This window comes from Erinaceus europaeus, chromosome 14, assembly GCF_950295315.1.
Source record: "Erinaceus europaeus chromosome 14, mEriEur2.1, whole genome shotgun sequence".
NCBI lineage: Eukaryota > Metazoa > Chordata > Mammalia > Eulipotyphla > Erinaceidae > Erinaceus > Erinaceus europaeus.
In genome coordinates, this window is record NC_080175.1 from 31,987,846 (window position 1) to 32,004,090 (window position 16,245).

At 52.4% G+C, this 16,245-nt stretch overlaps 1 protein-coding gene across 4 annotated transcripts in view; it reads left to right on the forward strand.

Annotated features, from left to right (window-relative positions):
- CRTAC1 (cartilage acidic protein 1) overlaps nt 1–16,245 on the forward strand; it is a 188,766-nt gene that overhangs the window by 162,314 nt on the left and 10,207 nt on the right. For all 4 annotated transcript variants that reach the window (XM_060171522.1, XM_060171524.1, XM_007534148.2 and 1 more), the window contains exons 6-11: nt 1,310–1,444; nt 4,779–4,924; nt 6,347–6,483; nt 10,039–10,121; nt 10,919–11,019; nt 11,386–11,554. In XM_060171522.1, coding sequence (XP_060027505.1) covers nt 1,310–1,444; nt 4,779–4,924; nt 6,347–6,483; nt 10,039–10,121; nt 10,919–11,019; nt 11,386–11,554 — 771 coding nt within the window. The remainder of the gene's footprint in view (nt 1–1,309; nt 1,445–4,778; nt 4,925–6,346; nt 6,484–10,038; nt 10,122–10,918; nt 11,020–11,385; nt 11,555–16,245) is intronic.

Consider the following 16,245-nt stretch of genomic DNA (forward strand, 5'->3'; position numbering starts at 1 on the left):
AGGGGAGTTGCTTCACAAGCGGTGAAGCAGGTCTGCAGGTGTCTGTCTTTCTCTCCCCCTCTCTGTCTTCCCCTCCTCTCTCCATTTCTGTCTGTCCTATTCAACAATGACGACATTAATAACAACAATAGTAACTGCAACAATAAAAAACAAGGGGCAACAAAAGGGAATAAATAAATAAATATTTTTTAAAAGCCCCAGTGGGACTAGAATCCCTGTCCTAGGTCTAATCAGACTTTTTCTATTTCCTGTGTTGTATTTCCAAAGATGAGGTAGGTCTAGACTTGGGGAGGCTCTCAGGTCTTTATCTGAAACCAGTTGGTTGGAAGGTGGCTTGTTGAAGGTGCCTTAAGACTGGACACAGCCCCCCAGATTTGAACTTGGACACTTCAATCTTAATGCAGACCTGTCTGGTTTATTTCTTTGGAAAAATATATCTGCTGCATTGGGGTTTCCCTTTTCAAACTACTGAAGAAAATTTCATTGTAACCAGTTGAACAATGCGAATAGATAATAGTAATAATAATAAGTAAATAAGCCAACTGCTATCTCTTCTCAAATTCCAAATCAAGTAGCCAGTGTGGACAGCTCAGCAGAGCCCCTTCCCACTTTACCCACACCCCAGAATAAGATTGCATGAATATTTCCAGAAATATCATTACTTTCCTTTTTTTTAATAAAAATAAGATTGCACAGTGCTATTACTTGGCAAATTGCCTTTTCATTCAGCAGGATCTAGTGGACATGCCTCCAAGTCGATACATATAGATCTGAGGTCTTTGTAGTAGCTGCAGAGCGTGTGGTGCAGTGTAGGGTGTCCTGTAATCTACTGATTCAGGTGCCACTGATGGACACGCAGGTAGCCCCTGCATCTTTACTGCATCAGACAGGAAAGTAAGCACCCTAGCACCTGTAACTGCATTCAAAGCCTGTAGGCCTTAGAACAAACAAAACACACTAGTGTCATAGCTAGCCTGTGTGGCTCGGAGTCAAGGCAGAATGCAGGGGGTTGTCTTGCAGTCTGTGACTGGACCACATGGTGTGGGCTGGGCTATGCCCAGGAGTACTGTCACAAAACCAGCCAGGGAAGGGAAAGGATGGATGCACATTGGCCTTTGTGTCCTTAGGTCATAGCATCCTCCCTTTGACACAAGGGAATCTGTCTTATTCCTCGCCTGCCTTCTTATGGTGTGGCCACCATCCACATGGGTCTGAGCTCATGGGAGGTTCTGGAAGGTGGGGATGCCCCATGCTCCAGGCAGGCCTGGGGCTGTGTTTCTGTGTCTCACTGGGGCTGGTCCTCTCCTAGGGGGTCGGGGTGTCAGCGTGGGCCCCATCCTCAGCAGCAGTGCCTCGGACATCTTCTGTGACAATGAGAATGGACCCAACTTCCTCTTTCACAACCGAGGTGATGGTACCTTTGTGGACACCGCAGCCAGTGCTGGTGAGTATAGACCCAGACCCACCAGGGACCCTAGGATGCCCTGCCCCCTTCACCCAGCACCTATGGGCCTTGGAGACAAGACATCCTCAGTACCACACAGGGAGTGCTGGTGGTCACTTTCGGCTCTACAGCCCTGGTGCTCAGGCCAGTGGGGGCATTGGCTGCCAGAGGGAGAGGCCTAAACTGACCAGTTGGAGTTAGTCCAAGAGCCCAGAGTCCCATTTGTGCCTCACATGTCAATTTTCCCCCTCGAGCCAGCTCTCTCAATTTCCCCTCTCCCTCGTGAATTGTAAACACTCAGCTACATTCAGTAATCATCCGTAGAGCCCCTGCTGAATGGCAGGTGTTGAGAACTGGGGATGCTGACTTGCATAAGTCTGTGGCCACCCTGTCCCTTAAGCCCCACCATGCACCCTCACAAAAACTGTGATTTCTTTCAGTGGGGGTTGGGAACAGAGACAAATCACTGCAATAAGAATCAGGAGTAAATCCACACAAATAGTGCTCTGGATTCCCCTTCCTCCCTATGTGATCATAGCTCATTTGCCTCAGGGCCTTTGCACCTGCCCTTTTCTGTAAATGGAATTCCCTCTTCCACTTTGCTCACTGTAGATTTTTTTTTCTCTGCCGATTTTTTTTTTTTTAAATCACCACCAGGTTTATCGCTGGGGCTGGGTGCTTGCACAACAAATCCACTGCTTCTGGTGGTCATTGTTTTTTCTCTCTTTTTTTCTTCTTTTATTTGATAAGATAGAAATTGAGAGGAGAGGGAAAGAAAGATAGATAGAGAGAGAGAGAGACAGACATCTGTAGCACTGCTTCACTGCTCATGAAGCTCGCCCCCTGCAGGTGAGGACCAGGGGGGTTGAACCCAGGTCCTTGTGGATAGTGCACTCAATCAGGTAAACCACCTTTCTTCTCATTCTTTAACACTCAGCTCCAATATTGTCTCTCAGCAACCTGGGTGACACCTGCCAGAGACTGATGCACCCTCCTCTGCTTTTCAAGTGATATTCAGGCTTTTCCACGGCTCTGGCAATCAGACTGTGGTGACCAGACCCAGGCTCTGAGTAGCCCAGTCTAGCCATGATGCCTGGCCATCAGAGATCAGTCACCCAGTGAATTTTGCTGAATGACAGAAGGGGCACTTAATAAGTTTGTGGATCTACTCAGTTTACCCTTAGGCTATTTCTCCCCTGCCAGTGACTGCAGGGTTTGGTGGCACCTTCTCCTTGAAGGTACAGAGATCAACTCTAGCCTTGTGAAGAAGAGATGAGGGAGGACTAGACACATTGATCAGAGGCCTTCCCATCACCAGCTAGAACAGACAGCTGGCATCAACGCCCTGAGTGTGTGCCAGTCCAGTCACCGTGATGGATGGGCATCCACTCCCCCGGCTCTTTTCTCAGGAGTTCCCCATTTTGCATACTTATCCCCCCTCCACTTGCAGCCAGAGAGCTCCCCAGCCCTGCCCTGCCCTGCCCACTTCTCCATCCCAGCATCCTTGGTCTGTCCCCCAAGCCAGTTCACCCCTCCCAGTGCCATATGCTCTGACAGCAAATTTTTCTCATTACTGGGGCAAAAAATCATAAAATGAAGGGGAAATGGTAATGGAAAGAACCTAGAGGATTTGATAAGGTGTTAAAGAGTTGGAAGCCGAGGTGAGCGAATAAGTCGGAGTGGGAGAAGGTAGCAGGCGGGAGGAGAGAAGCAAGGTGCTAGGCTCGTAATTGAAAGTCAGAATGATTGCAGGGGTTTAACAAGACATGTCAAGAGGGCATTCATCACCCAAACAGATGCTGCTGCGAAATGCAGCCTGGCACCGATTATTTCCGTGAAACGGAACCAGCTCCTTGTCAAGGAGCCTCGTAGATGAGAGAGAAATGGGCCAGCATGGAAGGCCACCAACATTAGGGCTGGGAGTTGTGCCGAGAAATCAATGGGGTATTAATCCTACAGGTTGAAGGCTACCTCTTTGCTTTGAAATCTCTCTCAAGCTGGGGTCTCACTGCTTCATCTCTGCTTGGCCCCTGTCTAGTCCTCAGATCCTTTCTACTCCAAGAGCCCCATTATTGCCTTTCCTGGCTCCCACCCTTGGGGTCTCTGTGTTTGTAGCTGGCTAGCAAGGGCTCCCTGTGCCCTGGTGTCTGTGTCACATTCTGTTGTCCTGTGGCCCTATGTCCATCTCTGAGGGCCTGATAGTCTGAGGCAGTCTGTCTTCTGAGATGGTCAGCCAGGGGCACCCACCACCTGAGGGAGTGTGACTGCTGAGGTGTCATCCCTCCATCCTGTCCTCCCCAGGGATCAAATCCATCCTACTGGCCACTGGCAGATGCAGGGACAGTATAAACAGGTGACACTGGACACACAAGAGTCCGTTCCTGGACCGCACCAGAAACAGGTTTCTCGGTCACGGTGCACTATTTCCTCTGCTGTCACCAATGTCCCTGGTTGCCTTCTGTCAATTTATTTATGTTTCTTTATTCATTCAGCGAGTATTTGCTGAAATGACCAGGCCACCACCGGAACTGAGATAGAAACTGGGGAGATACAGGTGACCAGGAAGACAGCCCTAAACTCCAAGGGAAGCTTTAGCCGGGAAACCAAGCCCTGCACAAGGAAACCACAAAGCGACACCATTGCATGTGTGATGGACCATGGAGGAAAAGAAGCTATGGCCTGGGGGAATGGGAGGGTCGCATAACAGGGTGTGGGAGGGATTGTTGTCACCAGAGTAATCAGGGAGGGTTTCCCTGAGGAGGTTTCTTTGTAGCTGAGACCAGAAAATTAAGAGCCTGAAGAAGAGGCTTCCAGGAGACACTAGCTTGAGCAAAAGTACCAAAGCTGGAAAGGGCCTGGTTCATTTGAGGCCTGAGAGGAACAGTGGGTGGTGGTCAGAGCTTAGTGAGGAAGAGAGAGCATGGTAACAGATGAAGCCCAGGGGAGGCTGGCAGGGGCCATGTGTCCCCTAGGCAGGAATTGGAACTTGACTCAAGAGATTGGCAGAGACTTTGGCCTGAGGTAGCCCAGTGGTGGTGGCAGGATGGCTGGGGAGGGCTTCAGTCCTCTAGAATTGCTTCCAGTCTCCAGTCACCCGCACCCCTATCACTCGTTAATCCTACGAGTTGGAGGCTGCCTCCTTGCTGCATTCACCCCCAGAGTGAAAATCGTGAGTTTCCTGGGTGAATGCAGCATGAAGATAAGTCACTTGTCCCTTCTGCAGCCAGGTTAACTGTCCCTCCCTCCCCCTGCCTGTGGTCAGCAGCTGCTCCTGGAGGCAATGAGTGTTTGCACAGCCTGCTGGGGGCGTTGTCCTGTTCCTTTCCCTCCCCAGGCGTGGACGACCCCCATCAGCATGGCCGAGGGGTGGCCCTGGCTGACTTCAACCGGGATGGCAAAGTGGACATTGTCTATGGCAACTGGAATGGCCCCCACCGTCTCTACCTGCAGATGAGCACTCACGGGAAGGTCCGCTTCCGGGTAAGAAGCACCCTGCCACCACCCTTAGGACACCCGGTGAGTTACCCTGGCTTGCTCCACCCCACCTGTGCCTTCCACACTTCAGGCTTGTGGCTCTGCAGAGCTGGGGGTGTGGGGACACAGTTGGGGGTGTCATCTGGAGGACAGTCTTGGTTGTCGAATACAGGACAGGGGTACTGCTGGCTGTGCAGAGGCAGGACAGCCCCAGTGCCCTGAAGCTGCTTCCCCTTCTGGAGCTCCCAGCCATCCAGTGCCTTCCCTGTGCCAGGAACTGTGCTAAGCCAAGAACTGTGCTTCATGTGTGTCACCCCAGGCGGCCAGCGGGGCAACCCAAGGGGTACTGTGCAGTCGAGTAAGAGCAAGAGATCCCAAAGTCTTTGTTCCCCAGCTTTTAGGCCTTCATTCAGTCCACCCTGGCCAGTTAGGCAGGCTTTTAATCAACCTCTTTATGGGGGTCCCCACTCCCCCTTCCCAAGAATAGCCTCTCACTGCCTTGGGTACCTTGTGCCTGTGGCCAGTAGAGAGGACCTGGGGCAGGGCCAGGTCAAGGGCAGAGGGGCTGTCCCAGAAGCACCAGTGACTAGTGGTGCCCTCCCTGGCCCTCCATTCTCTCCCATATAGTTCACTGAGATAGAAACAAGTATCTAGGGTCTCCCAGGAGCAGATCCATTATGGGAAAAATTCTGTTCAAAAAGTCTGCCCCAAAGTCCTACACTTGAGACCCTCTTCCAAATCCACCAACCTACATCTAATACTGCAACCCCCCTCCCAAACAAATGCAAAAAAAAAAAGTCAAGACTTCCAGGAAACAACATATGGTTCTAGAAGCAACAGCAATTACACATCCCTTGCCAGCACCAGGGCAAGGCCAGGACAGATTGCCAGCCATCTCTGTCCATGCCCACTCTGTGCCAGGCATTACCATGCTGCCTTCATCACCTGGCAACTCTGGCTCACCCTCGTTACTGGGGAGGGAAGTGAGGCCCAGGAGGCGGGTCATGCACTGAGATCATACAGTCTACAAAGGAGCCTGGATTCATATGCACGACTACGACCCCCCAGCTTCCCACTCATGGTGAGGTTGTGAGGAGGGGGGTGAGGTCTAGCAAGGGCTCCGCCTCTGGAAGCAGGAACACCAGCTGATGGCTTCTCATCAGCTAGGGCTGTGGGCAACTCCCCCTCCTTCTCCTGGACTGTCTCCTCCCCTGTAACATGGGAGATGGTAATGTCTGTCCACAGGTAGCCCACTAAGAAAGAGGAAGGGAGCCCAGGCCCTTTGCAGGCAGAGGGAAGAAGAGAGGATAGGCAGAGATATCTCTTCCTTGAAATTGCACACACACACACACACACACACACACACACACACACAGCCCAGGCAACCCCCCACCTTGACCCCCGACCCACAGCCCTCTCTCCCCACAGGACATCGCCTCGCCCAAGTTCTCCATGCCCTCCCCTGTCCGCACAGTCATCGCCGCTGACTTCGACAATGACCAGGAGCTGGAGATCTTCTTCAACAACTTTGCCCACCGCAGCCCCTCTGCTAACCGCCTCTTCCGGTAGCTGCTGGCCCCCCAACCCTGGGTGGCAACCATGGGGAGGGGTTCTGGAAGAGAAGTACTCAGAAGGAGAGGCCTGAGGCTGAGGTGCAGCAAGGGCCCTTGATGAGAAAGCAGAGAGGGAGAAGGGCAGGGATTGGACCAGAGACTTCTGGGAAGAAGGTGGAATCTGGCTCACAGCAAGGAAACAGCTATGTGTGTGGTGGTGGTGGTGGTGGTGGTGGTGGGGGGAATGGCCCATGGCATCCTGGATAGAAATGCACGAAGGAGGGCTGCAGTGGCCCGTGGGTTAGGGTACATCTGGCTCAAGCACAGAGAGACAGGACTTCTCAAACCTTTATCAAACCCAGGAGTATTTGAATTTGCTCCTTCCAAAAGAAGTGATCAATCCATCCATGGGATACAACTTTCAACAATAATTCCCTTGGGCTCACTGTTGTATGGAAGGAACACCCTTTGGGAAATTCTGAGGGGAAAGGGATAGCAGACAAATTGATGAGGAAGGGAAGCCAGAGTCAAAGGACTCTGTAGGTGCCTGGGTTTCGGAGGCAGCACTTTTCTGAAGGGGTCTCGAGACCAGTGGCATTGTAAGTCACCTGGAAGCTTATCCCTGAGTCAGATACCCAGGGGATGAGGGAGGGCCAGGGATCTCTAAAAGGTGCCTTCAGTACCTGGGACTCTTACCACACCCAAGTCCAGGGATGGCTGTAGGGAGCAAACTCTGGTGGCGCAGGCAGAGGGAGAGAGTGGGCCAGGGGTCTTGGAGTCAGGAAATGGGCCAGACCATCCGGCCACCTCCCCACAGCCCCATCCCCTCCCCTGGGCGGACCCCAGCTATTCATGAAAGGCGAGTACTGTGACTAAGCACATTCTAAAATATAATTATTAACAGAGCATCAATCCTGAGTGGATGTAATCACCCCCTGAAGGCCCCAGATTTACTAATTAGGTGCCTTGCAAAAAGCTTATTCACAACTTCCAGATTAATTGCGGAAGATCAATTGCTCGTTAACAGAGACACTGCTCTCTGTCTCTGGCTAATAAAGTGTCACTTGCCCAGGCCCCTGAGCACCATGTAGTCTAGTACTTGGGTGTCCGGGGCCTGTGAGTACAGACACCCCTCTGTGTCCCTCCCTGGCCAACCTGTCAAACTTCCCGTCCTCCCTCTGGCAGCTTTGGGACAGGCAACCTTGTAGCCACCTTCAGGGTGAGTGTGTGCTTCCACACCATAGCAGAAGCTGCTTCCCAGATCCAGGGCAGTCCCCCAATCCCCAATGGTGGATGGACTAGTCCTGAGCCTTCAGACAGGTGGGCCCCACCTGAATCCCAACACACACACACACACACACACACACACACACACACACACACACACACACTTTCTACCTGTGGCTGGAAGGACCTGGCAGGCTCCTGTGCCCCAGCCCGCTAATCCTGTACTGACAGCCAGGGTGGCTGGGAGTTCATGTCCCGCAAGAACACTGCTAATAATAGTGACACAGCAGGCACAACGTGGGACGTTCCGTGGCCACTGACAGTGTGTGTGATCACACTACTGCCACGTCTACACAGGCCTCTAGGCCTTCTCATCCCTGCATCCTCCACCAGCCCTGGCCTCCCCCACTTCAGGGGTAATTTCCTCTCCCTCTCCCTCTCCCTCTCCCTCTCCCTCTCCCTCTCCCTCTCCTCTCCCTCTCCCTCTCCCTCTCCCTCTCCCTCTCCCTCTCCCTCTCCCCCCCTCTCTCCCTCCTCCTCCCTCCCTCCCTCTCTCCCTCTCTCCCCATTTCTGTCCTGCAGAGCCAGCTGTTGAAGGTGCAGCTCTAGCCACACTCCCTGGCCCCTTAGGAGCCCCCATTGCTTGCCCTCTGATGTGGCCCCATGACCCAGCTCTGGCCCAGCCCTGGTCCCACATCCTATTTGCATCCATGCATCAGACACCCCGAACTTCTTTCAGTTTTGGGCCTCATGCTCCCTACACCCTCAACCCTTCACTCCTCCCTCTTCTTCTTGAGGACACATACTTACTCATAATTCTGTACTCAGCGTAGTTATTCCTTATACCAGGAAGTCTACCTTGGTTACTCACATCCCAGTTAGCTGGCCCACCTGTGCCTTCCCCTTGCCCCTGCACTCCCTGCAACAAGAAAGCTGCAGCTGGAGAATTTGTCCAGTGAATAGATAAACACTGGACTTTATCCTTGGGAACCTGTACAGCTTTCCCCTGGACTGAGGGGTATCAGTTAGGCTCAGCCCAACCTGTGCTGTTGCTACATAATTATTCACAGGGACTGTAGGGGTGGACTCAGACTCTGCACTCAGCCCAGCACCCCAGCAGGCAGGCTGCCCAGACTGTACTGCTCTGTGCACTACACCGAAGCCCTGTGTGGACAAAGGAGAGATCCCAGGGAAGCTGCCCCACTGCAGACACCTGCCCTGTGCCCCCACCCCACACTGAGTTCTCTGCTATTGGCTACCGTGGGCCCTAGCTCAAAGCACCCTGTCTCCTCCCCAGAGCTGCGGCCACATCCCAGGCCTCCAATGGCTCTCTGTGGCCTGGGTGACCACCATGTAGGAGGAAAGTCACCCAGGCCCTTCCTGGCTCTCTGCACATGCCCAGAGTCAAGCCCCCAGGGTTGGAAGAAACTAAGAAGTGAGAAAAATGAGTGAGGACATCCCCCCACCATGGCGTGTGACGTAGAGAGAAGGACAGTGGGCAGTCCGGAACAAATAGTACTGCAAGTAAGAGTCCAAAATAGATGGGTCCCCTACAACCCAGAGGAACCCCTTTGCTCTCTTTGCCTTCCTATCCCATCCCACTCTTCGCCCCCCTTCCTAGTCTATCTGAGAGTCTCACTGGAATGTTCTAGGCTCACTGGTGCCATGCTGCCAGTGGATGAGGGCAGGGACCAGCTGTCATACTCTACAAGTGCCAGAGGTGAACAGCACCTGGCTCCTAGGGCACTGAGTTCACCCACGCATCCTGCTGACGTGTGCTCAGAGCTTTCTGGGAGTCAGGCACAGTGTTAGGTGCAGTGGGAATGCAGAAGTAAATAATGCGTGGCCTCAGCCTGTGGAGACCACATAGTTTAACCGAGGTGAAAAGGAGCATCCCTGTGGCACTTTAATATAAGGCAGGAAGGAGATATGGGCGGAGCATGAGAAGGCAGGGGAGACTTAGGGAGTCTGCTGGCGTTTGAGCAGGGCTGGACCCTGGCCAGCATCCAGGGCTTGGAAACCCAGGCTGCTGGAAGGAAAGTGAAGGTCAGCTGAAGGTGGAGAAGGTTCCCTTCTCCATCCGTCACTTGCCCTCCTCAGGCTGTCTATAACTCATCCATTAGGAAGAAGGAATCAATATTTACCAGCGTAAATTAAAACCCAAGAAGGGATCAGGCAGGGTGGACATGGGGTCTATGAGCAGGAAGAGGCTCCAAGATGCTCAGGGGGCAGGCCATGCACAGAGGGACCCAGGTGTTCAGTGGACAGAAGACAGGGCTGGTGGGCGCTTCAGGGCCTGGCTGCCCTTCTGGAGTCCTCATCCTGTCTGCTCTCCTACAGCATCATCCGCAGGGAACACGGAGACCCCCTCATTGAGGAGCTCAATCCTGGGGATGCTTTGGAGCCTGACGGCCGGGGCACAGGTGAAGCACCTGAGGGTTCTGGGCTGCACACCCACCCCCAGCTTGGCGCAGCTCCTCCACCCCTGTCTGACTCAGCACTGCACACTCTGGGGCAATGCCTTGCCGGTAGGGAAGGGCCAGGGGAGGCTGGGATCCTGCACTCTGACCCCACCCTTCTTGGCACTCAGGGAGAATACTGGAACAGGAGTCCCAAGACCTCTCCTGCCACCACTTCTAAAAAGTTGCCTCATCTTTTGGGTCTTGTTCTCCACATCCATAAAATGGGCACAGTGGCATCTGCCATCCTCACTGCTCTTGTGGTGACCACAAGAGACCATGTGTTTGCAAACATTTGTGAGAGCGACAGAAACCACTCACATGCAAGGCAAATAGAACATACAATGGAGAGAAACCTTCGTGGTCTGAGTGGTCTTCACTCATTCTCTCCAGGTGACAGTCCTGGGTGAGTGGGAGAAGGAGGAAGGGCAAGCAAGTGAGCACCAGTAAACTAGGCATGCCTGATTGAGCACACATGTCACTATGCACAAGGACCTGGGTTCAAGCCCCTAGTCCCCATCCTTAGGGGGGAAGGTTCATGAGTGGTGAAACAATGCTGCAAGTGTCTCTCAAATAATTAAGAGAGATGGAGGGGAAAGAGAAAGAAGGAAGAGGAGAGGAGGGGAGGTAGACAGGCTTCAGGTCCAGTTGTCCTCCTTGTCCCTACCCCTCCATGGAGCTCAGGCTCTGGACTGGTCTTGGCTGGGAGCCCTCTCAGCTATGGCTTCCCTGGCCAGTGACCAGAACCTTCCCCATTGCAGGAGGTGTGGTGACAGACTTCGATGGCGACGGCATGCTGGACCTCATCTTGTCACACGGAGAGTCCATGGCTCAGCCTCTGTCTGTCTTCCGGGGAAACCAGGTGTGCAGGAACTCACTGTGCTGCCCGGGCTGGGGTGGAGCTGCTGGAGGGGGTACCTGCCTGAAAGAGGAACAGTGGGAAATGGGCATGGGGCCTGCAGGGAGCAAATCAACCCTCACTGCATAGGAAACCTCCAAGGAGAGCTGCCTGTGCTAGGGGCTGGGGTATCCTGAGTCTGCTGGTAAGCTCCCCTTTTCAAGTGCCTCTCTTCCAGCAACAGCCCGACCATCTTGGCCTTGTCCACCATCCACACTGCCTCCTCTTTCATGGGTCCTCCTTCCCTCCCTCTTTCTTCTTCCCCTGCCCTCTCCTACCAGCCTCCAAGACCCACTCCACTGAGCTACACTGCTTCTCCCCACTCCCCAGGGCTTTAGCAACAACTGGCTGCGGGTGGTGCCTCGGACCCGGTTTGGGGCTTTCGCCAGAGGGGCCAAGGTCGTTCTATACACCAAGAAGAGTGGGGCGCACCTGAGAATCATCGACGGGGGCTCGGGCTACCTGTGCGAGATGGAGCCTGTGGCACACTTTGGCTTGGGTGAGTCAGGGCCCAGGGGCAAAGTGGTCGTTGGGACTGCACCCCACAGAAGTGTGGGGTTAGAGGGAAAAGGGCTAAGAAGGCTTCCAGGAGAGGAAAGACAGCAATGGGGGGTGGGGGTAGAGACACACAAGTGTATCTGCATTAAATCACACCAGTCAAGAGAGCGTTGGAGTGAACTATTCTTGAGTTCTGGATTAGACACCACCCTTGGGGTGGTGAAACAGTTCAATTAGACAGCACACTGCTTTGACATGTGTTCAGCCCAGATTCAAACCCAACTCTCACTGCATTAAAGGAAGCTTCAGTGCTGTGCCCTTTTTATTCTGTCTCTCCTTCTGCCTTTCTCTCTAAGGAGAGAACGGGAGAGAGAGAATTAGACACTCTCTCCATGTATTCGTGCCTCATGGAGGGATATGATATTAGCATAAAAGGAATAGGCAATATGGTCTCAAATTAACAGATCCGCATGCATATGTTAATATTAGACATCTGTCCTAGGTGCATGGGGGAAAACAGAAGGAAACCTGCAAAATGTGTGAAGAGTGGATTTCTGCAAGTTGGCTGGATTACAGTAGTAGCTCTCACTCATTGCTGGCACAGTGACACTTTACTCAGTGAGCCCTTTTTCCCTGTGGCTGCCCTGTGAGATGGTTGTGCACATCTCACTGGCTGCCTGTCCTGTCGCGAGACATGTTCCATATACCGCAGGACTTGTCCTGGGCCTGAACTCTGGTGCACACTGTCCCTGGGAGCCCCTGAAGGGGAACTGCTCTTGGGTTCCTGCCCCTGCAGGTTAGCCTAGGCCCTGGCCAAGAGACACCCCATGACAGCTCAGCTCAGCAGGCTAGCAGCACCAGGCCCAGCCAGAGGCAGACGGGCACCACCCCTGCATCTCCAGGGCCCCAATATCCAGGAGAAGCTGCTTCATGGATGGAGCTAGCACAGTACTCCCTGAGGGATGGACAGGACCGCAATGGGGCAGGATGAGGAGGAACCCATCGGGAAGGCTGGCTGGAAGGAAGGATTGAACGGGGAGAGAAATTAAGATAGAAGATTTGGAGACACAGAGAAACATGGGAAAGAGAGAGACAGAGAAGTGTCCGCTGCCTTTTAGACTCATGGTCCAGAGAAAGCGTCAGATGGACACAGAGACTCTTGCCCAGGTGTCAGCTGACCTAGTGACTGTGACAGAAGGGGACAGAGAAACCATTTTGGCTTGGGGGCAATTTTCCAGGGTAGGAAGGCATGTGTGTGTGTGTGTGTGTGTGTGTGTGTGTGTGTGTCTGCGCACACACGCGTGCGTTTGTGTGTGTGTGTGTATGTAGAGAGAGAATAGGAATGACCTGGTGTGTGTGTGTATGTAGAGAGAGAATAGGAATGACCTGGTGTGTGTGTGTATGTAGAGAGAGAATAGGAATGACCTGGTGTGTGTGTGTATGTAGAGAGAGAATAGGAATGACCTGGTGTGTGTGTGTATGTAGAGAGAGAATAGGAATGACCTGGTGTGTGTGTGTATGTAGAGAGAGAATAGGAATGACCTGGTGTGTGTGTGTATGTAGAGAGAGAATAGGAATGACCTGGTGTGTGTGTGTATGTAGAGAGAGAATAGGAATGACCTGGTGTGTGTGTGTATGTAGAGAGAGAATAGGAATGACCTGGTGTGTGTGTGTATGTAGAGAGAGAATAGGAATGACCTGGTGTGTGTGTGTATGTAGAGAGAGAATAGGAATGACCTGGTGTGTGTGTGTATGTAGAGAGAGAATAGGAATGACCTGGTGTGTGTGTGTATGTAGAGAGAGAATAGGAATGACCTGGTGTGTGTGTGTATGTAGAGAGAGAATAGGAATGACCTGGTGTGTGTGTGTATGTAGAGAGAGAATAGGAATGACCTGGGGAAGCAGATTGTAGAAACTGAGACTGGAGAGGGTAGCCAGAACAGCCCAGGGCTACAAGGCCAGGCCCTTAAGACCAAGATGTATGGTTCAGGCCAGCCTTCTTTTTTTTTTTTTTATTATCTTTATTTATTGGATAGAGACAGTCAGAAATCAAGAGGGTAGGGCAGATAGAGAGGGAGAGAGACAGACACCTGCAGCCCTGCTTCACCACTTGCAAAGCTTTCCATCTGCAGGTGGGGACCGGGGGCTCAAACCCGGGTCCTTGTGCACTGCAACATGTGCGCTCAACGAGGTGCGCCACCACCCGGCCCCTCAGGCCAGCCTTCTACCACCAAGAGCCATGTGAGCAAAGCTGTGTGTGCAATTATCTTCAGAAGGTTTGAGGTTCCCCCCCCTCACCCTGAACTCAGTAAGAATAATGCATATCAATTATAGGAAAATTAGAAAATATCCCATTACTAAAAATAAAAACAAAGAAAGTAAAAATAACCCAAACTCTCACCACTATATTTGTAATATAAGTGAAAAGATTTTTTTTTCTCCCTTCTCCCTCCTCCAGTACCATCTGATGCCTTTTGTCAATACATATCCACCAAGCACCTGTTAGCTAACCAGAGAATCTTGCCATGGGATCCTACTTTCTAGTGGAAGGAGGAGAAGCAGTGCAGTGTATAATAAACAGAATATATAGTCCTCTTTGTACAGTGTTACAAGATATCAAATACCATGAGAAAAAGATGGAGGGGGAAAGAAAGGGGGGGAGTAGAATAAGGGGACTAGAACAGGAAGGACAAGGGGTAGTTTCACTTGCAGTGGTCGGGGTGTTCATCACAGTTGCCTGCTTTCTGATATGTTTTAGGGATGTGCAGTGTGTGGGGGAGCATGTTTATAGATAAATCCTGCTTGGGATTCTTATTTTTAACAAAGATTATTATACACTTCCTATTAACCCCAAACTTGTCCCCCCCCCCCAAAGAAAAGGCCCCCAAGTTCAGAGTTTGAGCACTCCTGGCCACTCCTGCAGGGCAGACTTTCCCTGAGGGCAGAGTTGTTTGGCCTTCTGCTGGTACATTCATTTTTCATTTTCTGCGGTGGGGTATTTGGGGCTGGCGAGAAGGGGCAGCTCTAGAAGAATGCCAGAAAGGCCAGCCTCAGAGTCTGGAGTTACTGAGACTAGACTAAGACTCAGGCTGTGCAGGGGAGAAGGTCCCTGAGGGGAGAGGCTACAGACAGCCCTCTGGGAGCACTCACCATGCTCCCACTGAGCCCTGGCCCTTCATCATTCCTCCCCCTGGGAATCAGCCCCTGTCTCACTCTGAATCTGCAGTGAGATGTGGGAAGCTTTGACATGCCTGTGGGCGCATCTGAATCCCCTCGATGTTCGATATTCGTGTACACCAGCCTCTCAGTGCTGCAGGAAGCCTGGAGGAGCTTCTCGGGCCTCACAGTACCCCACTGGCCTGCACTGCATTATAGTGAAAATGTGGGGGCCTTGTCCCTGGGAGCCAGGGAGTCCCTGGGGTGCACCCTCTGTTTACTGAGTGCTCTCTGCTTCCTGCTGTAGAACCCTCCTTTTGGGTTGAGTCAGCCCCCACTCCACCCGGCAGCCTTCCCTGTTCTGAGTTGCACATGGCCACCAGGCTCATAAATTAGCATTTCTGCTCACAGCCCTTGTGGAGTGCCCCACTCCACCTCAGTTTCCCCGAACCCGCACTTCCTCTCTCGTACCCCCACTTCTGTGTATCCCACACCTTGACTCTCTGCTTCCCAACTGGCAGAGGACTGTGACAGCTCAGCCCAAATTAGAAAATGCAAACGGGCACCAGTGATCTGCCCACCCTCACACCACCACTGCCCCCCATGGGCTCACCTACTCAGCCAACCCCCCTTCTAAACACTAACTGCAGCCCCACCCCCACCACAGACACACACCAATCTTCCTTTCCACTAATTGTTTGCAAGTGACTCAGAGCTGCCTCCAAGCTGGCTGGTGCTCATTTCAGGAAGGGGAATTCAGAACCCACATAAAATTTGCTTTATTAAAGTGCAAAAATATTCCACTGACTATATTCCCACCATCTGTTTTTGCTTGTGAGTGTTCTGAAAAGCACAATTCTCGGAGCCTCCTTGGCCTTTTGTCCTTTGAAAGCTGCCAGAGGCAACTCCCAAGGCTTCTAACCTCTGCATGTCTGTGGCTTCTCAGGGCCTCCCCCTCCTCGTCACTGCTCAGGTATGCCCAGGATGTGACTTCAGAGGCTGCCACTGTGCAATGCCTGGAAGCCAGTGTTCCTCACTGGTGGAGACTTGAGACAGGTGGGGCAGAGGGAGCAAGTGAACTTGAAGAAAGATACCTGGGCTCCAGGGCCGGCTCAGCCAACACTAGTCACCTTGTAAGAGGCAGAAAGACAAGAGGCTAACTGGGACCTTTTCCCAGTTCCCTTCCTGTGTGTCCAATGCAAATTCTCTTGAAAGAATTACAAGGGAAAAGGGGGGGGGCAGAGAATTACGAAAGAACACACATGATAGGTATGCAATATCCAAGTCTTCCTTTATTAAGTGATGAGGTAGACTTCATGCAGAAGTGAAATGAGAGAAAAGAGAAAGCTTGGGAACAGGAGCCCAAGGACCCTGGAAAAGTTTCAAGGAGCCCCTCCATGTGAAACCCCTCTTCTCTTAAACTCTGACACAGGTCATACCTGGGCCAGCCTCCTGTTGACCAGCTGGAATCGCCCAGCCCAGTGTGGTTACCTTTCCCAAACTCTCCTCCCACAGTGTGCACCTTTCATTCTCAAG